The sequence below is a fragment of the Saccoglossus kowalevskii genome, chromosome 11, assembly GCF_978046115.1.
Source record: "Saccoglossus kowalevskii chromosome 11, keSacKowa6.1, whole genome shotgun sequence".
Classification (NCBI taxonomy): Eukaryota; Metazoa; Hemichordata; class Enteropneusta; family Harrimaniidae; genus Saccoglossus; species Saccoglossus kowalevskii.
Window position 1 is genome coordinate 18,445,160 of NC_140651.1, and position 24,521 is coordinate 18,469,680.

General features: G+C 34.2%; 1 protein-coding gene across 2 annotated transcripts in view; it reads left to right on the plus strand.

Moving 5' to 3' along the window:
- LOC100372015 (uncharacterized) overlaps nucleotides 1–23,576 on the plus strand; it is a 54,883-nt gene extending 31,307 nt beyond the window's left edge. The window contains exons 2-5 of one of the 2 annotated variants that reach the window (XM_085504969.1): nucleotides 1,234–1,508; nucleotides 14,280–14,988; nucleotides 16,121–17,239; nucleotides 18,072–23,576. In XM_085504969.1, coding sequence (XP_085361095.1) covers nucleotides 1,234–1,508; nucleotides 14,280–14,988; nucleotides 16,121–17,239; nucleotides 18,072–20,410 — 4,442 coding nt within the window. In that variant the 3' untranslated portion in view covers nucleotides 20,411–23,576. The remainder of the gene's footprint in view (nucleotides 1–1,233; nucleotides 1,509–14,279; nucleotides 14,989–16,120; nucleotides 17,240–18,071) is intronic. The other variant, XM_085504970.1, reaches the window with a different exon arrangement.
- The last annotated feature ends 945 nt before the right edge of the window (nucleotides 23,577–24,521 follow it).

Below are 24,521 nucleotides of genomic sequence, written 5' to 3' on the forward strand. Positions count from 1 at the left end.
CATAATGGGTGTGTTTTGTGGGTGTGTTGACATCTTACATTTATGTACAGTACTGAGACATGGCCTTCACATGTAACTTGTATGGGCATCCTGCTGTGCACTGTTATCCATGTAGCTATGTTAGTCAAATGTATTCTCCTGGCTAATACCACAATTTATGTGTACATTCAAAGCTGCACCTGTATGATTAAAACATTCTTTTTCTGATTTTTCTACTACTACCATGTTTGTGCAGTTTTCCAATATTTTGTTTAATTCCTTTTTTTTTCATATTGGTTACAAAAACGCAATTGAATAGACCTTGAGTTGAAATTGAATAGATTGAATTGAAGAGGTTTTCCTCGATACATTTGTATACATGCACAACCATAGATTCTATATGGAGCCTGTGATATGTATACATGAAGACATACACGTAATTTAGTTAGATTGTGGCATGCTTGCTATTTTTAGAGCTATCATCTTTCTACTGTCTGGTTGTTCTATCACCATAGTTTGGATAACCAGCAACACCAAAATAGTTGTCTGTCATATTCCTATGTGTAACTTGAGGAGTGATATTTTTATCATAATGGGATAGTTGCATGTATACGATGATAATGTATGGAGCTATTATAATGCTATGTGAAACTATATCCTTATTTTTAACCATATCAAGTATAAACAGAAACAAAATTATAATGAAAAAGTTTCTTGTTACTACCTGCTAGTTCTTTACATTTTTCATGTATCATTTATAAAGAAAGAAAATTCAAAATTGAGAATGTACACAGAGTTCAAAAACAATTTAACGCCAAATAAAAACAAACAAAATGTCTAAATTTAGAGAGAATAACCACAGTTTAGCAACAGAGAAAGGAAGACATACCCAGTTAAATTTCTAAACAAAGTACGCTAAATGAGATTGAAGTAAAATTATCCTTTTTGTTTGTCATTTAGACCAACAAAACTTACATTGCTTCACCAATCCTTCACATGCATGGACCAACATGTACATAAACATTTGTAGCTTGATTTGAAAGATTGTCAAAAATCAATGCCGCTAGTAAAAACTAAACCAAATCTTTCTTTTAGGATTTTATATTGTCTTAGATGCATTATATTTACTAAATTCATTACATTGAATGAAAAATTGTTCGTATATAGTCTACATATATAGTATACATTTCTTACACCTGGTTTTAGTATGACATCGTTTTCTAATACAGTCTACTATTTGTTTTTATCCTTCAGCGGTTTCTAATTTAGATCAGTTCAGTTTGAAAACCAATCATTTTACAACCTATATCCTTCATGAGAAGAATCATTTCACAAGAGAAGAACGTCCTGAGTATGTTAACGCTTATTACAGCGCTGCGAAAGACACCGGCAATGTATGCGTGGAGCTCAAACAGTTTGATGAATATCGTAATGATGGGAGAGACAGCGCTGCTTTCTATTCCAAGTTTCCAACCTTTGAAGAGTTCCACAATGAGTCAAGGGATAGAGATGATTTGGCAATTTTTAGGGTGAGTATCCATCCAGTTGTGCTTCTTGTGAAAAGTTTAACATTGCACTTGCTAATTCATGTTCCACATTGTCATTTCCGATCTTCACTAGATACTGTACAGTGATTGGTTTAAACGAAATCACAATTCACATACTGTTTATCTGTCAGATCAGTCAATACTGTAAAACATGTCTTTTAGCTAGTATGTTATTTTAGCTAATTTAGCTAATCTTTAATATTGCTAATTAAAGATGTCGCTAATTTAAAATAAAGTATATTTTCACAATGAGATTGTTGACACTTTAGCTAAATTAATATTATGCTAATTTGTCCATTCAGGAAAATTTGCTAAAATGCCATGTAGCTATTTCAATGTGTTTTACAGTATTATTTGAGCTGTCCACTTCACCACATCTTGTCCTATTACATGTAGAGAATACTGTATACATACAATGTGTGAACTTGTACCTCATAAAAGAAGAAGAGATGCTATGTTTCATTGTCAGTAATCTGAATTGTTATATCCATAGAAAAAGGGTTCAAATTCAATTCACGGAGGTCACGACCTGACTGCTTTGGTGCCCTTAAATTTTCGCAACAATGAGACCAAGGCATTTTCAACATGTTTTGTTCAGACAAGCCAGGTATAAGGCCTTCGTATACCTTTGTAACATACACTACAGTATTTGTTCTATTAAAAGTGTATGCGAACACATTACAGGTGTGTTATGCAGTTATTGTTTTGTATTTGATTCTGTTGGAGACACGCTTCTAATAGAGCAAATACAATAATTTTATTATTGCAGAATACATAGGTCCAGAAGTGGGAGGTTACTATAGAATTATAGCATGTATGTAAATGTGTCGAAATGGGCGTAGTGCGAGTGGTTAGTGCTAGTAGCACTAATCCGAAAAAGTACTAGATCTAGTGCTAAAATGGCACTAGATCTAGTGCTAAAATGGCACTAGATCTAGTGCTAAAATGTGCACAGTGCGAGTGGCATTGTTATCGCATTGTCAACGACGTCGAATAATAGGAGGGGCATCAACAACCACTTTCATATTCAAACTACAAACAGTATAAAACATCGGCAATATACGCGAGATATCCATAATAATACTTTCTTTATATGCCGTCGTAAATTAGCCATCCGAAAATCTCCCTGGGGATTTCACGGCTGGTGGGCACTTATTTTGGGCTCAGAATTTCAAAAAATAATCATCAAATATTTTTTGGGGACTTCCATTTTCATCATTGAAGTATCTAACTACGCAGACTTTCAACACCGTCAGTTGGGCCACCTAAGACGAAAGAAACTATTGCAGAGTTAACAATAATAATTAATAATTCTTGTTGAATTAAAAAGTAGACCGCCTGCAATTTCATTACAATATCGCCCAGTGTCATTTTTCAAATACATTTGTTTTTATTTTATTGGTAACGAAAGTATATTCTCAACGAAGTTTCAAATAAAAACGAACACAACTGCATTGCGTAGTAGCAAATGATTATGGTTGCGCAATCCGGTCATGCTGCGTCTCACAATTGTTGAATATTATTCAGTAGTGATTATAATAATGCACAAAAAATAAATTCGTTGAATTGTTATGAAATTCAAATAAAATTCACTTAGTTTCATCGTAAGCAAATGATTCCGATCGCATATAAACGTTCGATGCTGTATGGGTATCCGCCATGTTTCTTTTGCATGAGTTGAGCTAATAGGTCAAATCGCTAATGAACCAATCAAAATGCTGAAGGATGCCCATGTGTTCAAATCACCATAGCTCATTTAAATAGGTTGAACGCAACGCGGAAGAGATTTGCCGATGTTGTAGTACGATATTTTGGCTAGGATTTTGATGGGAAAATGGCATGATTTTTTTTTTCAAGTCAAAAAATAGTTGTTTTCAAAAGATGAACTGAGCATCAGAAGAATAATTTAATATTGTTTACAGTGATAGCAGCTCTTTGTCCAAACGAAGCTTACCCATTCACGCTTGTAACAATAAACACGCTCTTGAATAAAAATTTAAATCACCGTCCGTGTTGAGGGACGGTGCTTAAATAGACTATTTTAGGCGTCCGGAAAGATTGAAATGTCTAAAAAATTACGCCAAAATATTTAAAAACTGCCGAAAAATCGCCGCTATACAAAACTACGGTCATCACGTATGCGCACTGGGTTTGTTTAGCTGTGAAGGGTTAAAATACGCATTTCACAACCGGAAATTCAACAGACTAACTTGTAACTTCACAGATTTCGCATGTTTTAATTATTAGCAACTGTAACAAGAACAAAATTTCGAGAGTCTAGAACAAATAATAGGACTCCTAAAAATACTATTGCTGAGGAAGTGTCTAGACATATATTATATGGTCATGTTAAAAAATCGGCGAGGTTATATCATATTCCGCTAACTGGTTACTTGTGTAAAGATGAGCTTGACAGTGTCCTTGTCAGGATTAACTTGGGTTGAAACAAAGGGGAATAAGTCAGTTAAGAGGCTTAAATGGCCACTTGAGAGGGGTTGTCGCTGCTTCCGTTAGTACCTCCTTGCATAGACATTCTAAGGTCTATGCTCCTTGGTACAATGTAACAACAGGATTGTGTGAATCCACTTTTATCATTGGTTGATTATGTCCGCAAAGGTCAATGTCATGACAACCAGACAACGGTTCATTTTCTGTCTGGTTCCCAGCGGTACTGAGCTACATGCCCATTCACAGGTCGCCGTACACACAAAATCCACCGAGTTTTACAGGGACCCGGGACTTAGACTAGGAGTATACAATTTTTTTATTTAGTTCATATATGGCATCATAATTTCATTGAAGATCTATTTTCATTAAATGTGGCGCCGACTAGAAATAAAACGGCACGTCAGCGATTTAAAAAAAATCAACGCTGAATTCCCCCATTTACATACAAGTTACAAGTTTATATCCACCGAAGCTGAAAACACAAACTTCCACACAATACGATTTCATACAGTGTATCTATTCACAATTTGTAAAAATTGCGAAGTTTGATCTGCAGTTTCACTGTCCGTGGAGCTAGTTTCCCGGCCGATCGCGTTGTTTCAAAGGTCTCTTTTAGTAACCGTGATTACGACAAACGTGGACAATGACATTCATGTACATTCTCAATTTTCCCACTGCAGCACATTTCCAATGAATGAAAGATACAACAATTTACATAAATATTAATTCATTTTCGGACAATTACGGGATGTATTGACGTCGTTGACAATGCGATATCAATGCCACTCGCACTATGTACATATTAGCACTAGATCTAGTGCCATTTTAGCACTAGATCTAGTGCCATTTTAGCGCTAGATCTAGTGCCATTTTAGCACTAGATCTAGTACTATTTCGGATTAGTGCTACTAGCACTAACCACTCGCACTACGCCCATTTCGACACATTTACATACCTCATTATAGCTATAATTCAATGTGCAGTAGTCTAATCTTCTGTGCTTTTATTTTATTGGTTTCTAGACTCGGGCTGTTGAAAATGTGCTTCTAATAGAGCAAATATAATAACTTTATTATTGTAGAATACATGGGTTCAGAAGTGGGAGGTTACTATAGAATTATAGCTAGAATTCATCGTGAAAATACAGTTATCTACAGTGGTCTAAACTTTTGTGCTTTCATTTTATTGGTTTCTAGACTAGGACTGTAACCAGCAGTTTGTTTCACTTTTAAGCATCACTAACTCGTTATAGACATGCTGTGTTGGATGTATACTCTTTATATTTTCTTTTCAGAACTAAATCCAGTGAACTACAGTAAAATACGTTATTTTCGCTTGGAAGTAATTATTGCTGTTTTCGCTGAAGTAATAATTCAGTGAAAATAAAATCCAGCGAATATACCATTTTTCTTATATTTTACATTCAACTAACTAAAAATCAGTGAAAATAAATCTCATACAAAACACTGTAAGAGGACTTTAAGTGAAAATTAATTCCAGCTAAAATAAAGTATTTCACAGTATAATAAATTTTGTCACGTGCACCTATGAAAACCTGTGTATAGCAACCACCACCTAAATGACCTTCGTATAAGATTGGATTATTTTTTTACGGATCACCAACTCATACATTTGAGATGATATATTTGTCCAGAAAATAATGAGATGGTATTGTTCCAACAAAACATATTTATTTGAGTTTATTAAAATCTAAACAGAATCATCCCTTCAGCGAAAATAGCGAAAATAAATTCCAAGCGAAAATAAAGTATTCTACAGTATCTGACTTTGGACCTCAGTAAGAGGTAAACAAACTATGCAATTACCGTTTTTCATGCATAACCACCATATTACATGCAGATACCCATGTATAGTTACAAGATGTTTTTATTTATCAACACAAACAGCTCATGTTGGTGATAAAATTCTTTTATTTTGGATCTGTCAGGTGTTTCGGCAATAAAATAGAACAATGAAATTATGAGACACAAACTCATTTAATTACCTCTCTGACAAATTGTAGGTCAAACTACAGTGACTTGTGTAATATTTATTATCTCAGGTAACTTGACCCACGAAATTCAACCCACCTAAGTTTCTTAAACAAGCATTGAATTGCGAGGGAAAAATCCGATCTAAACGTTGCATATTAAGTATGTTACTGTATTTGCTCTACTGGAAATGCAGAATTTTCAGAATGGTTATGGTCAGAATACGTCATATTTTCATGATTAGGCGTTACAATAATTGCAATTGCTGCTGGATGTGTGCTACTAATAGAATGAATACGGTATTATTATTGACAAGGATATGGGTGATAGGATTCTAATGTCTGCCACACCCACTGCAGATCTTGAATGTCTTGTTTTATTAAAGTAAAATACTCCATTCTAGCGTTAAGTTTTTTAATTTAAACTTTAAATCAATCTGGGCAGTGTTATTTGAAGATGTAAAATAAAACAGCTCTTTAAAAAAAAAAATTATCAGACGAAATGAGGACATTCTCCACAATTGAAAGTAAAAAAAAAATACTGGTATGAATCTAGGTGTGCCTTTTTGAGACTACCTAAGCTAGCTGAAATTATCACAATGGGACTGCAAGATTATTGGTCCCTTAAACTGAAATGAGGACATTCTCCACAATTGAAAGAAAAAAAAAATACTGGTATGAATCTAGGTGTGCCTTTTCAGACTACCTAAGCTAGCTGAAATTATCACAATGGGACTGCAAGACTATTGGTCCCTTTAAACTGTATGATTGTTCTATCTCATATTCAGCTCTTGATGGACTAGTGAATTTTTTTTTTCCCAGAATACAAATCTAACTTGCTTTGTGTTCAACCCTGTCAACACCTTTCAAAAAATAAATTACTTTTTCAGCAAATGCAATAATCACTGGCAGCCAGTGGGAAATCTAAAAAAAATTACCAAAAAATAGAGATAAAAAAGTGGGATTATATTTCAACCAAAATATTGGCAGAATTAATTATAGCAGTCAAAGGACTAAAAGGCACTCACATGCTTGACAAATGATGGCTGTTTCGTTAAAAGAAAAATTGATTAGGTTGAGGGTGCAACTGTTATTTCTGGTTCTCTGGTTGCAAATTATTGAGTGATGTGGATAATATACAGTGTGAATTGTTTTTTTGCCTTCAAAGGTATGATTTTGCAATTATGAGTTATGTTTGTAAATGTTCTAATTGCAATGTCTTTTCATTGTACCTGACGAGATAGCCATAAATTTTGTGTTATAATTCGACTCTCCATACTTGAAAGTGTCCACAGCAACAACAAAAGCAGTCATCAACATGGTCGATAGGGAGACAGTTGTTATGTCAGAAGCAGCTTGTCAATCACATTTTAAACATTTTCTGAAATTCTTTCTTTTGTTTAGCTAATCTCAGATTCGATAATCACCATAATTCAGTATTGTGAAAAAAAAATATCGACTAAATCTGACGATACTTAGATTTATCCTTCTGATAAGTTAAATACTAAGTATTTTACACCATTGTAATTACGATGGCTAGAAGTACCGGTAGAATATAAATTTAGTAAAATACAAAGGGTGGGTTGACACAATGGTTATTGTACTTTCCTGTTCTGTATGTAGTGTGTGTAATCGGTGGAAACCCTGTCTACTCAGAAAGCAGGATGTCCATGTTTGATATGGTTGCAGTGTGGTTATGACACAACTATCAGACATTCTTGAAACCAGTCCCTAGTTGATTAATATAGTTGGTAGTTTATTAAATGCTTTTAAATGTGACAACTTTTCTTGAATTTTTTTTTGATGAATTGAAAATAACTGATAATAAAGTTAGATGCTTTGAAAATGTTAAACAGTGGTAACGAATAAATATAATATTTTAAATGTATTCAGAACATTTAAATAGTAAATTCAGTAGTGTTCATAAAATAGTATTCGCCATAGTCCTGGTTAATAAATTGACAGAATGCCATAGCCTCGCCCTAGCATTCTTTGGGTATGGAAGTTTGTTTTCTCAAATAATGTGGTGTCTGTATTTTCACTTGTATAGATGTATCTCATGGTATACTTCACAAAAACCAAATAAACAGAATGAATTATATTTTCTTGCTCATTTGCATATCGATGTGGAAATATGAATAATGATCAATATCAGTGAATAAATTATTAACCTTATTAACCAACAAGATCCTTTTATGATGTCAATTTCACCAACTACAAAGGTTTGCATAGACACATGCTGTCTCCAATTTAATCCATTCTTTAGACTGTTGATATTCATGCACTGACAAGAAATCTGGCTAAAAATAAAACAAAATTACCTCTGCCACGTTTTTCCCATTACTTCTATTTAGATTGAATAGCTATTTCCCTTACTATCAATTTTGAACATAACAAAGCACTTTAAGTATTTTAGTATTGAGATTCCTGCTGAAAGTATTTTAATATTGAAATACAATGTGTTGTACATTCATCAAATAATACTGCTTTGCATTGGTAGAATACTAGTATTTTCATAATCATAAATACACAATTAATCATGATACTCTGAATCTATATTGTGTATCATCTTTCGCAATTATTATATTTTAAATTATTTTTTCTTACGTGATGGTATTAATGTTTTGATGGGGAATTTTCTGTGCCAATTTTGTTTGTGCTGTAGCATTATCAATTTTTCAATTTCTTCCGTTAATGTTAATTTATTCTAGTAAAATAATTTGTGATACTAACATGTGGTTATTGTTAAGATTGAAAAATAAATTATGAAAAATAAATGTATAATTTTAATACTCATAACAATAAATATTTAAATTATTTTCATAAATTCTGAAATACCATACACATGTTGATCTTAATTATTATGGTGCCATTGGATACAATATTTTGTCAGTAAATATTCAAGCATTTTTATTTTTATTAGCTGAAGTATGATGTATGTATGACATTGTCTATCAAATTTTTTTTTTTTATAAATATTTTTTTTATTTTGCAAAAAATAAATACATTCTTTACATATATTGCTTTACAGAATATAAAACAGACAAAAACTGATAAAAACAAAAAAAAAAAACCTTGGCTATGCTGGTTTGTTTATTAATTTATTTATTTTTTCAACTATCTCCTTCAATGCCAGCAACTCAGTTCTTAAAACCAGTGTTTTTTATTTTGTATTGTCTACCAAATACATTGTGAATGAGGGCGCTATGCTAAAAAAACAACTTTCAACTTTATAATAAATATATACTTTTCAAGTAATGATAGAGACATGTGAACCATATCTAGTTATTAGAAGCAACATCTCCAGTAGAGTTGCACACGTAATGTTTGGTTATTTTGGAAGTAGATCTGTCCTATGCAATTAATTGTTCACTACATGTATATTCATTATAGTCATTCAAAAATCGACATGCAGTGTTCTCTACAGAAATTTGAATCACTGTGGTGGTATCACCCACAGTCAGCTGGCGCACATCTGATATAATAAAATAAATGCGATATTTACTATATGGGGGCCGCCATCTTGAATGACGCATGAAACTAAAATAAGAGACAAGTTGTGAAACGCGTTTTTCAGATTCCTACAAATCAGAACAAAAATACCAATCTTTCACAAAAATACGGTCCGTTGGGGTTATATTAAGCCAACCGATAACAAAATTCGGCAGAATTCGTCGTTTTTGTGTGGAAAAATCCCTTGCATACGAACACCTAATTACGCGAAGAACATGGAACACTAAGCCTCGGGGTATTTGAAACCGAAATTGTCATTTAAGCGTTAGGCCATCGCTGATTGGCTGCTGTGCTGGAATGCCAATTTTTAGTTTCAAATACCCCGGCTTAGTGTTCTATGTTCTTCGCGTAATTAGGTGTTCGTATGCAAGGGATTTTTCCACACAAAAACGCCGAATTCGGCCGAATTTTGTTATCGGTTGGCTTAATATGACCCCAACGGACCGTATTTTTGTGAAAGATTGGTATTTTTGCCCTGATTTGTAGGAATCTGAAAAACGCGTTTCACAACTTGTCTCTTATTTAGTTTTATGCGTCATTCAAGATGGCGGCCCCCATATAGTAAATATCGTATTTATTTTATTATCACGTGTGCGCCAGCTGACTGTGGTATCACCATGCTATTTGTATCCCGGGATGAACACTGGACATATATTTCTGATAGGGGGAAAATGTACTCGCACTCATGGCTGTACTGTGCGATCAATTGTTAATGTATTCACAAGAGGATCAACATTTTACACAATACCATATTTACTCTATTAGTGGCGTACACGAAATAAGTAAATTGTTCAAGTACATGGACTTCTGTTGGAGATCTTATTTTTTAATACAGCAAATACAGTACCATTCACAGCTGTACCATGTGTAAATGTACACCTGACATATCAAATTCTCTTTAATCTTTAATTTTTCATTCATGCTTCTCTTTATTGTCAGTTTAATTATAATATCAATTGTATGTATCACAATTCACACAGACACACTGCCATGCCCATGATGCTTTGCGGCTCTGTAGTATCACACTGGATGTGGTTATTATCACCATCATATAGCATTAGTATATATCTATAAAAATTATTTTTCCTTGTATTCCCAAGACAGGTTGCTACTTTTTTTAACCACCACAGATTTTGACTCAAATCGTGTGTCTGATATCAAATCTATCTGATGCATTTTTTTAATGAAGAAAGTTTTGTCATTTTCAGTGATAAATATAAATAGTTTATTGCTGACCATACATTCGTCTTTCAGGTGATCCAGATAAATATTTGATTGTCTATTTTTACTCATTCTACCCATATTGCAACACAGTGTGTACAGTGACAGTGTTTTGTTGTTTGTTTTCAGTCTTCACTGCATGATGGCGATGAGTCATCATTTCTCATGTCACATTTGGTGTGGACAGAATATATAGAATTATTCTAACATTGTTTCCTCAGCAACAGTTGTCATGGGTTGAACTGTAGGTTGTAACCATGGCAGCAGTGTACATCATCTGCTTATTAGGAGTGCATTTCACATTGTACTGTCACCTGATGAAAATATTATGATGATTGATCACTTGTGTCTGTTTTATTCATCCATTTAATTAATTAATTAATTAATTAATTGAATGCTATCTAGTGATGAAGTATATACGGTAGTAAATCTTCACCCATATAGCATGCTGCCTACTACAATAATTATAATTTAATCAAAGTCATTAATCAACATTACCATGATTTCCCAACTAACATATGCTATACGATATATACATTGTGTTCTGACTGATATTTTTTTTTTTCATTTGCATATTTCATATATACTAAACACGTTGATATATCATGTGCATGCGTGATGTCTATGCATGTTTGCATATTACTTGGTAGGTACATATGTTTCATCAATTTACATACATATCATACACACATCTCACTGTATATTTCCCTGTGTTCACTCTTGCTTCCGCGATGTGAAAATTCCTGTTTACTAAAACTATACACAGATGTACAATGTATGTGAGAAAGGATACTAAACATGGTTTGTTATGTTTTCGTTTGGAACTCGGGTGTCCTGTTCCTGACTCAGCATGATCACTTTTTGTCTTGATGGTCAGAAACATATTTATTGATGTATAAAGGAATCTTATGTATAGCATTGGCTTCCTGTCAAAACTTTTTTCACTAATTTCAAAGAATTTCTCAGTAGATATTGTATCTAATTTAAATTCTCTGACCAACTTCATAAAATAAAATTTTAAGAAAATTTGCTTGATTATATTACAAAGCATATTTTCAATATTACGGTAAGATAACCAGAATACTACTATTGAAGTCATGCACATACATGGTGTATCAATTTGTATGATGTATTGTAGAATACTTTTGCTGAAAAAACTTTTTGGGCATTTTGTATGGAATTTATTTATTTATTTTCACTGACTTTTGACGAGTTGAATGTAAAATATAGGAAAAAAAGGTATATTCACTGGATTTTATTTTCACTGAATCATTTCTTCAGAGAAAATAGAGAAAATTAATTCTAAGTGAAAATAATTTACAGTACATGGAAAGCAAGAGTGTAACAGACACATACCCAGCATTGTTTAAATATGTCATTACATTTTGTTGTACATGCATGTATGTATGGATGATTGCTTTACTAATGTTCTATTTCATCTTATCGACTAACAATTAAAATCTCAGGTCTTATCTTTATAATATTAATTTCATTATCATACTCTTGGTAACTAGATTACCACACTACTTTAGTATGCATAATTTGCTCTTGTATTATGTATGTTTATGTATCATGTTCCATGTCAATGTTCTTGTATTATGTTTGTGGTATGTTGTATTATGTTTTATGTTCTTGTATTCCACTTTTGTTCTTGTACACTCCTGTAAAATACTTTTTTTTCGCTTAGAATTTATTTTCACTATAAGGAGTAATTCAGTAAAAATAAAATCCATCGAATTTACCTTTTTTCCTAGATTTTACATTCAACTCGCCAAAAATCAGTGAAAATAATTTCCATGCAAAATACCCAAAAAGTCTTTTCAGTGAAAATTAATTCCAGTGAAAATAAATTATTTCACAGTATGTCATATTTTACTTGTCTTTGTTCTTATATTATGTTTAAATGCTTGTGTTATGTTTTTGTTCTGTTCTTGTCATACACTTGTTTTATGTATTATGCTTGGTCTATGTTCTTGTATTATGTTCTCTTATTACACTCTTGTTTTTATGTTCATGTATCACGGTTTTTTTATGTTATTGTATATACACATGTGTACATGTATGCTTGGTCTATGTTCTTGTATTATGTTTAAGTGCTTGTGTTATGCTTGTGTTCTATTCTTGTAATACACTTGTCTTATGTATTATGCTTGGTCTATGTGTTTGTATTATGTTCTTTTATTACACTGTTTTGTTTTTATGTTCATGTATCACGGTTTTTTTATGTTATTGTACATATACACATGTATGTTCTTGTATTGTGTTCATGTATCATTTTGTGTTTATATTACTATAATTACAGGCATGTATCACTGTAATTACATTAGGTATGTACTTATAGTAATACTGGTGTCTGGTTTGTTACGGTTTCTCTCTTAAACATCTTTAGTTCACATACATGTATGAACACATACTGAGATAACTGAATGCCAAAAACTTGTTCACTCAATATTCTAACATTCATACATGTATTTCAAGTGAATTCCATACAATCTCTACTGTAGTTGATTTGTAGTGTATTATTTTCTGTAGAAGTGCCCGTAGAAAAATGCACGTTACTGTTTCAGTATTCACGAATCTACCATAGTATTACTTGATGTTACTTGTATTTCCAGAACAATAAAAAAAATATTTTCTGGTCATTTTACTACATTAAGGGACGACGTCAAAAGATCGATGTCGGATAAAAAACTTAATTCCTTTAGTTTTTTTCCAAACCCCCTACCCCCCCACTGAAACTTAATTGACAAATATTGGTCATGGCGTCAGACTACATTCACCATTAAATACAAATTGATAATTGGACAGTAGTATAGCATAGCAGTTGGTTGTCGGGTGGGTGTAAAAATTTTTTTACAAATGCATCCGATTTTGACGCAGATTTACACTCGAACCAAACAGTTTTTCTGTTTTTTTCGCTTTTCGGTTATTTCTGTCCATGATCGGATAGAAAAAAAACAAACTACAAATACTCCAAGACTGTTTTGACTTCATTAAAAAATAAAATCGTTTTTGTAGGATAGAAACTTTTTGAGGTCAAAACCCCCACCCCCAAACTAAAGGAAATAAGTTTTTTATCCGACATCGATCTTTTGACGTCATCCCTAAGCCATACTTCCTTATGCCAATTGATAAGTGTATCAATTTAATTTTATTTGGACATTACCACAGGGAGTTGAATAATTTAACTGAAATTTTGACAAAATCAATGCCCTTTTCTGTCTACCTCCCCTTTTATCCAGGAGTACCTTGCTCCTGTTTAATCAATCATTATCAACAGTTTCTTTAGAGTTTAATGTTAGATTAGTTTTACAACTCTCAAATTTATGTAAATTTAAATCTTTGTTCACAATTGTAGCACTGTGTGGGAAGGGAATGTCTTGATCTTTCGTTATGGACCTTATTTTCAGTACCACTTCTCATTACGTCACTGTAATATTTACTAGCTAATTAATATACTATATTAATTACTATTTTTAGTATGGTCTATGTAATCATTAATATGAGTTACTGGAAAGGGGATTTTTGTTCATATTTTTTATGTTTGTTTATTAATACTAAATATTTTGTAATTTTTGCAGCCTACTGCTCGGATACCTCCACCTAAACAGAGAGCTGGAAGATTTGCTGGAACACCTAAAGCAGGGAGACCTCATTCTGATGGAGACCTACTGGAAGAGCAGTTGCGAAGGCGTGCGAAAAGCCCGCTACCAACACCAGAAGAGGTTATAAGGCGAAATGTTATGCCGTCCTCGGTTATATCAATAGACACTACAGGTACTGGTTTTGATCGCATGGTTAGCTTTCGACGATCGCTTCAGTTATCGGATGTGAAATACCTACGCAGGGGGAAAAATCGCAGAAGCTACCGCAAACGTCGGTGTACAATTTCTGGATTTTCGGACATGATGAAACTTAATATGTCTTGGGATCGTCTGGGTCTGGATTCTTCCACATCCAGCTTCACCGACCAATCAGACTATCCATTTCGTCGTGCTGCTTTTTATGGCAGTATTGACAGACGCCGCATTCATTCAGCATATGCTGCTGCACCAATTAGCTTACCTGATGTGTCACGAATATCCATAGACGATAGAACTATTAACGACTCACTGCCAAGTATGAACTCTGAATTAACACTTGCAACCTCGCATGGTCCAGGTAATGTTTCGCACAGTCCATTGCATTACGCTGACGCACCAATCACCACCGCCATGGCTGATGACGTGTTCTGGAGAAATGTTGTAGTTAGAAGCAATAGCGTTACTTCCTCATCACTAGCTACGCCAGGTTAGTAGTTAACCTTAGCAGTACCTAGTGCGCTGATTAAGTAACCTCATTCTGATAGTTGTCTTGCAAACGTCAATTAATATTTTTCAAGCATGCTTTGCTATATCAATAATGCATCCTAGGCTGTTACATTGATAATAATTATAGTTATAATAATAATATTAATAATAATAATGATAATGTCATTACATGCTCTCGGCGCATTTTAGTTTTCTGTGCGTAACGTATTTGGTGGATATTTTGTTATGTTGGAAGTTATGGGTTTATACTTGACATCCTGCGTCACTTTTCCAATGAATGTTTGCATACTCACATGATGGTAATAGGGGTAATTTTGTCTGTAATTATAATATGTACAGATTCCTTGGATAAAATGCTACAAGGTATTCTCTCATTTAAATTAAAATTATGTTACAAAAATATTGTTATAAAAACAAATTAAGCATTAATATATTATACAGTGACCCCTTTCTAAGTTGCGGGTGTTGAGATCCAAGGAATAACCATGACATATCGGGGGTTGTAGCTTACCGAGGGGCTCATGAAAGGGGGGGGGGGGGTCAAGCATTGAAAATGACTGAAAAGCACACATGGGTTTATTTATAGTACGTTTGCTTTATTGAAAAACATCACAGCTTTATGGAGTTTTGCACATTTTCTGTTCAGTCTTTTGGTCAACTTTGAAAAAAAAAATTCTCAGCTTTTCTTTATTTTTAACCACCCACAAATAGTGGACTCGCATTTAAAAATAGGATTTTAACTACCTGCGACTTAGCCAAAATCACGACTTACTGAGGCGCAACTTAGAGAGGTGTCAATGAAATAAATTCACAACACTGTCAAACCTATTACACACAACAATGTGAAAAATTAATTTGAATGGTTTATTTTAATATTATACATGTACCTTCAAACTTCCAACATAGCAACAAGTTTTTTATAGCTTTACTGTATTTTCATTCTTGCTTTTTGTTCATTTTATGAAAGTTATTTAAAATATTCTTTTTTGAATCAATTACAGCAAGAATATTTATTTTGTCTAATTATGTGTTCATGTGGTGACCCTGTTTATGGTAAGTATATTTAGGTTTCTGTTTGAGTTTTTAATAAATCAATGTTTTTGTCATTTCAGCATCTTCAGAAAGTGCGCTAGATAAACAATGGGTTGCTTCATCAGCCCGACGAAGACCACGTTCTTTGGAGTTTACTCCAATAACACATGAACCTGACGATGTTCAAACTCCGAAAAATGATAATGTTGAGCCAGTTGATAGAGAAAAGGATTCTTCTGACAAAATTGATGCGGTTACCGCAGCATTATCTGGGGAATTTATTACGGCTGTCAAGCTAAGGACTACAAAGCCCTCTATGAGTAAAGAGGAGAGGCGCTCCAGTTCCGGGAACTGGAGTGGCACTGACAGCACCAGGAACTCGATCAACTCAGAGCAGTTACTGGAAATTGCAAGAACATCATCAAACTCACCGTCTGATTCGGCGGTATCTTTAGATTCAGATGCCCAAACAACTGATTCCGATGTTCAAACAACATCTTCACGGTCTACAGAAATTGTGCGATCAGATTCTGATAGTACACTTAATAATGACACAGCTGATAACACACCCACATCGTCTGTTCTTAATACACCCACCAGTGAATTCTCCCCTGTGAAAAGTAGCTTTACGGCCATTGATACGGAAACATGGCTCCAAATGGTCGCCAAGGAAAACACTCAGAACAAAAAGTTATACGACTTTCCTATGATGGACGACGAATCAGTAACGTCTGTGACTGATAGCATGACTAGTTCATGCACACTGACTAATAGCATAACAGAAAGTACAACAGACACCTTGACAAATAGTGTGGCAGAAAGTATGGCAGACACCCTGACAGGTGGTAGCGTTACTGATAGCCTTACAGATAACGCTTCAGACTTAACAGACAGTGTAACAACTGATGGTGCCAGCAGCGATGTCAGTAGCATAGACTTAGAGTATTATCTCGGTAGTAACGCACCAGAATATCACGAATCTGATTCATCCGTCTACTCAGTAGACACAGATGGATATTACACGTCTATGCGATTGGACTGCGGTATAAAAGACTATAAAGCTCAGGTGAAAGTTGGTAACAAGTCAACAGCTCCGCCTCCACCTGTAAGACGAGATAGTTTCTCTCCTGATAAGAAAATGATGATGTCCTCATCCTCTTCATCTCCAAACTTTTCATCACCAGAAATAGGTAATAATGGTAAGTGTCATCTCAATCCTGTGAAAAACATTACTCGCATATTTCATCTATTAACCTTTTGAATACCCACATTTTTTTACTCCTGTGTGCGAACACAATGGGAGTCTTTGCAGTTACCCTGTCTGTATGTGTGTGTGTATGTGTATGTGTATATGTGTGTCTGTCTGTTCCACTGATATCTCAAGAACCGTATGTCTGTTTTTAATGAAACTTGGTGTGTAGATGCTTTGGGCTAATGTGCAGATTTGATTAGATTTTGTTTGAAATCCATGCATATTAATTACCTGATTTACATGATAATTAGCAAATTTTAGCTGTTCTATGACTGTTCCACTGATATCTCGAGAGCCATTCATTAGATTTTGATGAAACTTGAATTTGGTGCAACATTTAAAACATTTTTTTTTAATTTTGGACCAAATGGACTTAATTGTCCATTGTCTACATGTCTTGGTCAAAATTGATGTAAAATAATGGAAAGATGCCAAAAAATAAACTACAGTACGTTTCCAGTATGAAATACATTCACACAGGTCACATATTGATCTATCACAAATTCCCCACTCAACAAAAACTGATACATGTATCACAATCTCTCAAAGATATTACGAATTTAGGTAATTTTTGTTGAGCCTTTAAGACGAAAGCTGAAATAAGTACTTCATAAACTTTTTCATTGCATGCGTTGTACATGTTGTTTCTATTTGTTTGTTCACAATAAACTTTTTTACTGTGTAAAGAGTATTTTGGCACAAAGGTCCTATGGCTTACAGTGCAATGCTGAAGGAATTATTAGTATTATTTTAGTAATATACATTATTGTTCTTTTCAGCCCATTCTCGAGATAACTTACCAAGTGGTGTAACTAAAGGTTCCAACTCAACATTGAATTCCACGCTATCTTCAGAGTGTGAATCTGACACAGCAGATGTGTCATCACCAATGCATTCTGGATTGTATACGCTGTGTTTCCAAGGAACTTCATCCGCTGACAGCTCCTTCAGTGAGAAAGTGATGTCAACATCCAATAGCACTGAGGGAGGGGGCAATACCAGTGATGTGCCAGATGACGGGGAGAATACACCAACCTCTGAACACCCACCAACATCTGTTTTCTCCAACAACGTCCTGGAGCATAAGATTCAGAACATTTCCCTACAACAAAATAATAATATCGAGAGTCCGCCAATGAAAAGCTATTCTCGTGACAAAATGAAATCCGCACGTGCTGCATTTTTTGGCTTTGAAGAGTCAGCAGATCAAAGCAGTGATATCGAGAAATCGACTGCTAAGACTACTACCTCATTAAGCAATATGAAAACAACGCGGCCACACTCGCAAAACATTACAAATACAAGTGCCTCACCAATGAATGCATTAAATACCACGTCTGTTGTCACTCCAAGTCTGACAACTCCAAACAATTCTGATTCCAACAGTTTTTCATGGATCCAAGACAGTAATACATCAAATATCAGCATGGATGATGTCGCCAGTGTGTCCACATATGCACTTGAAGATCCCAATGAAAACAACTCCTGTAGTACTTTCATCTCAACAAAGCAGGCAGCGGACATGGAGTCACCAGATAATTGTGAGAATAAAAATCACTCTGAAAATAGCAATGGCCTTAGTGTATATCCTGAAAGTTACAAAGCCGCCAAACTCTCTTTTTTTAGTAATTTGAGGAGCAGTGCTGATAAGAAAGAAAAAGCTGTGGACAAGGGAAAGAAGCAGCGACCACAATCCTTAGATATATCCACAACAACGTGGCCTTACTCAAGAACTAACAATTCAAAAAAACGCAACTCGCTTGACATCTATGGAAGTTTGCGGAGGACGCGTACTCCAGATGAACCAAAAAGTATAACCAGAGTAATTTCACCACCCGAGTCTGATGGACAAATTAACCAGCCGATCAGAACACCTACAAAGAATACTGCAAACATTGGCATTCCAGGTGACAGAAACAGCGGTGATTTTGAGGACAAGTCTGTCTATTTTATGCCATGGATTCCTAGAACTAGCAGTACTCTTCAAAAGGAATACTCTGATACTACAGACTCTGTGTTTCCCTCATCATATAGTAGTTTCACCGATGAGCCATCAGTACAGGCTTCGGTTTCATCTCGTAATGTGCAGTTGTTGACAATGGTTGAAGACAACACAACACCGCCAATTATGACAACTCAAAATGGTGCTCCAGGCAGACATCCTTCTCGCAAAGCTTATGTTGACCTCACACATGCCTATTCAGTGGGGAATGCTGTCAGTCCTATTCAAGAAGAACCTGTATCCATTCTGAAAGATCCGATGAAAAGCAGATTTAATTCTCAACCAAAATCAATTCTTAAACGGCAATCTAGTGAGAGAAAAAATTCAAACGACTTGTTTTCGAAAATTCATGCCTCAAAGCGTAAGATGAAAGTGAAATCTGATTCAGGTACATTTCCTAGAATGTCGCTTGGGGCGTCGGGACAATGGGGTTCAAACAGTTCTTTGAATTCCTCCTGCTCTGTGAGCACAACCAGAAGCATAACATTCTCTGATATAGCATATGTTGATAACATGCCGGTCAAAGTGAACCTTATCTCAGGAAAACCACAAACAAGGATGGAAGATTTTAAAGCGTTGCTGAAAGAACATAATAAGTTTAGTCATGCTACAGAGTCTGCCATGAGTGCATTGTATATAAACACAAATGTAGCCCGTCCAAGCAGTGCAGAGTTGTCGCCTAGCGACACCTCGCATAGTAGCGGCTCAGACTTGTCAGAGGGTTCCCAGAGTCCTCCTGTCCCCAGAGCTGATAAAATGGTTACCATATCTGATCTGAGAAGTGTGATGCACGCTCAGCGAGTCAGAGGTCAGAATGGCCATGGGGCTTCTCAACAAATGCAACAAGCACCAAGCAATCCAACTCCATTGTCGCGCAACAACCTCATGCAAGAAATCAGTGAAAAAGCCCCTGTGTCGGCAAATCGTTCCGATGCAATTACTGAAATGGAACGAACCATGGTGACTCGCAGAAATAGCGGGTCATCTGTAAGAACGGATGAGAATCCTGGGAATATGTTATCTATTTTGTCGTCAATGAAAACATCTGTCAAAAGGAATTCTGTAGCAAGCAGCCATGGCAGTGAACATGGGTATACAAGTGATGACTGGCAGTAGTACTGACAACATTTGTTGGCCATTTTCTTGTAAATAGTAAAATATTGTGACAGATTAATGTACATAATGCAGCGGATTAGGGTTATGGTGAAACTCCACGGAGATATGTGTTGTGATTTTAATGTAAATGTAGAGTATAATAATGATAACAGTTTCAACCTTGCAAATTTTATGCAAATTTTGTAGTATATAAAGGACAAAAGTGATATTTTGTTAAACTTAAAAATGCTTTCAGATGGAGAAACCATTAGATTTCAGAAAGATGTTTGTATATTGTGTGAGGCCCTACCACTAGAGGGTGCTTAGTGAATATATAACAAAATTTGTTCATTTTATTTTACTTAACATTGCTGGTCTGTGTTGAAAAACAAAACAACTCTTTGGAAATATATTTGCTGGTTGAGGGCGCTGTTTTTACTCTAAAGCTACTCTCAACACTAGAGGGCATACTTTGCAATTTCTCAAAAGCTTTATGGCAATAATTGTTATTTTCAAAGACAATTTTATTCGTTTATTTTAATTTTTTTTCTTTAAAATTTCATCTTACGCTTAACAATAGACATTGATTTTATTTCAGCCGTGTATAGTAATAAATTGTAAAAAGTGAAAGACTGGTCAAAAGGTTTTTAAGCACTGAAATTGCCCTTAATTTATTAACACAAAAATTCTCTGAATGAAATATTTTGAAAAATCTGCATGAACAAAGTTACATCGTATCATGTGTAAAACTGTAATCCAGTACTAAAATTAAAACTATGAAGTAATTGTGTACTTAATATATGCCAGTAATTTCAGCAGAATTTATCTTCCTTTACTAGACGACATCTTGTGAAGGTGGATTTTAGAAAAAATATTTCTGTTGCATTTGCCCAAATGGCATGTCTTTTGTGTACTTTTGTCCCAGCCATATGGTTTAATTCCCCCAATATCTTAAAAAATTCATTCGGAAGCTAGTTGAGTTTTAACTAGTGACTGTATACACATCTTTTTGGACTACCAAACTATTAAACTTGTTGATACAATGCAAATAATCTATTTAAAGTATTTTAATAAAATATTCTGGAGGAGAGTGGGGAATTTCTTTGATGGAAATCATATCAGTGGAAGAAATTTTTTTTGTATATTAGTAGGTGTATGACCAATACTGTCTGTATATATATATCGTCAGTTTCTGTTCGCAGTGATGGTTTTATATCGAGTGTTTGCTTATATATTTTTCGATAGATTCGATCCTTTTTAGCTACACAAGTTTTAATTGAAACAAAACACTTTTCTTACAGGGTATGGTCTTTATTTCTGTTTTTATTTTGTTCCTGTGTATTATATCATGTTTGTTTTGTTACTTTATGGTAGTTACTGCTACCCTCATAACACATTTGCTATATGGCACATCTCTAATAGAAGTACATGTAAAACTTATGTTTTGTTTTTTTTAATACCAAACTCACTCTTTTCGATCAGATTATTTTCCTGAGCACATATCTGTAATAACCCAATACATTATATACAACATCTATGAACTTAATAGAGCTAAACACTCATATATACCTGGTCTTTGATATATTGCTATCTTTAGTGGTGCACTATCTATGAACCTAATAGAGCTAAACACTGACATTTACCTTGTTTGTGATATAGTGCTATCTTTAGTGGTGCACTGTCTATTAATCTAAAAGAGCTAAACACTGATATATACCTTGTCACTGATATATTGCTATCTTTAGTGGTGCACTGTCTATGAACCTAATAGAGCTAAACACTGATATATACCTGGTCACTGATATAGTGCTATCTTTAGTGGTGCACTGTCTATTAATCTAAAAGAGCTAAACACTGATATATACCTTGTCACTGATATATTGCTATCTTTAGTGGTGCACTGCCTATGAACCTAATAGAGCTAAACACTGATATACACCTGGTCACTGATATAGTGCTATCTTTAATGGTGCACTGTCTATGAATCTAAAACAGCTAAACACTGATATATACCTTGTCACTGATATATTGCTATCTTTAGTGTGCACTGCATATGAGCCTAATAGAGCTAAACACTGATATATACCTGGTCACTGATATAGTGCTATCTTTAGTGGTGCACTGTCTATTAATCTAAAAGAGCTAAACACTGATATATACCTTGTCACTGATATATTGCTATCTTTAGTGTGCACTGCATATGAGCCTAATAGAGCTAAACTCGTATATACCTGGGCACTGATATATTGCCATCTTTAGTGGTGCACTGCCTATGAACCTAATGGAGCTAAACTCGTATATACCTGGTCACTGATATATTGCCATCTTTAGTGGTGCACTATCTATGAACCTAATGGAGCTCTAAACACTGATATATATCTTCAATGGTGCACTGTTAAATGCCCAATGATATACCAAAATCAGCTGCCAAAATTGGTGCTTTAAAATTTAACCACAGAGATGGAAGATTATATGTAAAAATAGAATATTTCATCCCCCCTCAAGACTATAATTATGTTCATACTTAGCAGTGTTGCTTTTATTTCTAAGATATTGCTAACATGAATGTCCAGCATTATTTTAGAAAAAAAACTGATTTAATCTGAAATGTTTTTATTGATATAATAGTAACTGAACTGTGAGTAAACAAGTGTTGTTGACCTTTGACACAAGATGCAAATGATCTAATTGATATTCATATTAACACCATATGATGACTCAGATTTTGAAAAAAATTAAAAATGGCTGCTCATTTGTTAGGGAATACATATGCAATCCTGAAGACTATGCAATGAGTATTTGGAATCTGAAAACATATCATAAATGCAGATGTTCTTGTAAAAATTAAATGAATATTTTATCAGTTGTATCAGGGGAAAGTTCAATCTATCATCAAGTTAATAGTTAACCCCTGTTCTTCAAATAAAGAAACCCAGTTGTGCCTGACTATTCCGTACAATGTTTTGCCAATTAATTGAAAACACTGCCATTGTTTTTATAGAAAATAATTAGATCTTTTATAGTTTTTAGAAAATAATAGTTTTTCGCAGAGTTAATTTATCTAGTAATTAATTGTGTTGTTGTCTTATAATCTCCAAGACTATTTATGTAACAGAATCTATTTTTCTTGAAGTTGTAATTGCATTGGTACATATCAATAATTAAAACAAGTTTTTTTAAAAAAAAATTATTACCGTAATAACTTGTCATTATATTCTTGTACTGTAAGCATTGGGAGATGATGATATGCAAGTACTGACTGCATGCTTGTGAGCTTAAATTAATGTCAGTTTACAATCTGCATATTAATACAATTAGCCATTTGCATTGGTGTACCATGGAAGGTAGTACCTTGGTGTACATGCATCTTGGATGGACCTCTCAGATTTGTTCATTTCGACATATCTTCAAATTTTGATGACTATTTTTGGTAAAAAGTAATATCTTCGACTTCTTAAAAATAGTTAGCTTGATTGCTCTGATATTTCATATTTACACACCTTGAATGCCCTTAGTCTGATTTTTACCTTGCCAGTACCATCAAAGATGAAAGGTATATTAAGGCAAAAATTTCTGTCATCGTTTATTGTTATTGTGGTGATGCACATTCAAAGGTCACTGATCTCAGTGGAAATATGCATTGTTGTATGTGTTCAATGAAACAAATCATTTATCTTGTATCAATATCATTGGTAATGTATCTCCCAAATCCCATGGGAATACTGGATTTCAAAACCAACGCAGAGAGAGTTTTTTGCACAGTCTGATACACATTTGCAAACCTACCAATAAACACTTTACAGAAAACAAGATGTCAGAAAATTAATATAAGCACTCCTATGAACTGGGTGCCAAACTTTGGTCAAGATCTGAAGCTAATAGAAAATCTGTTTAGTTCAAAGTTATCAAATCAAAAACAATGCATAAAAAATGCATATTAAGCAATATACGTACAACATCAAAACTACAATTTTTGAATTTAGACAAAATTGTTAGTTAAAAAGCAAGTTTACTGACAGTAAAACAATTAGTAAATTAGTAAAACACAAATAGTAAATTATTACCCTAGCGCTCGATAATACCATGACAACTAGTTCTTTTGATGTTGTACGTATGTACAGATAAATAATAG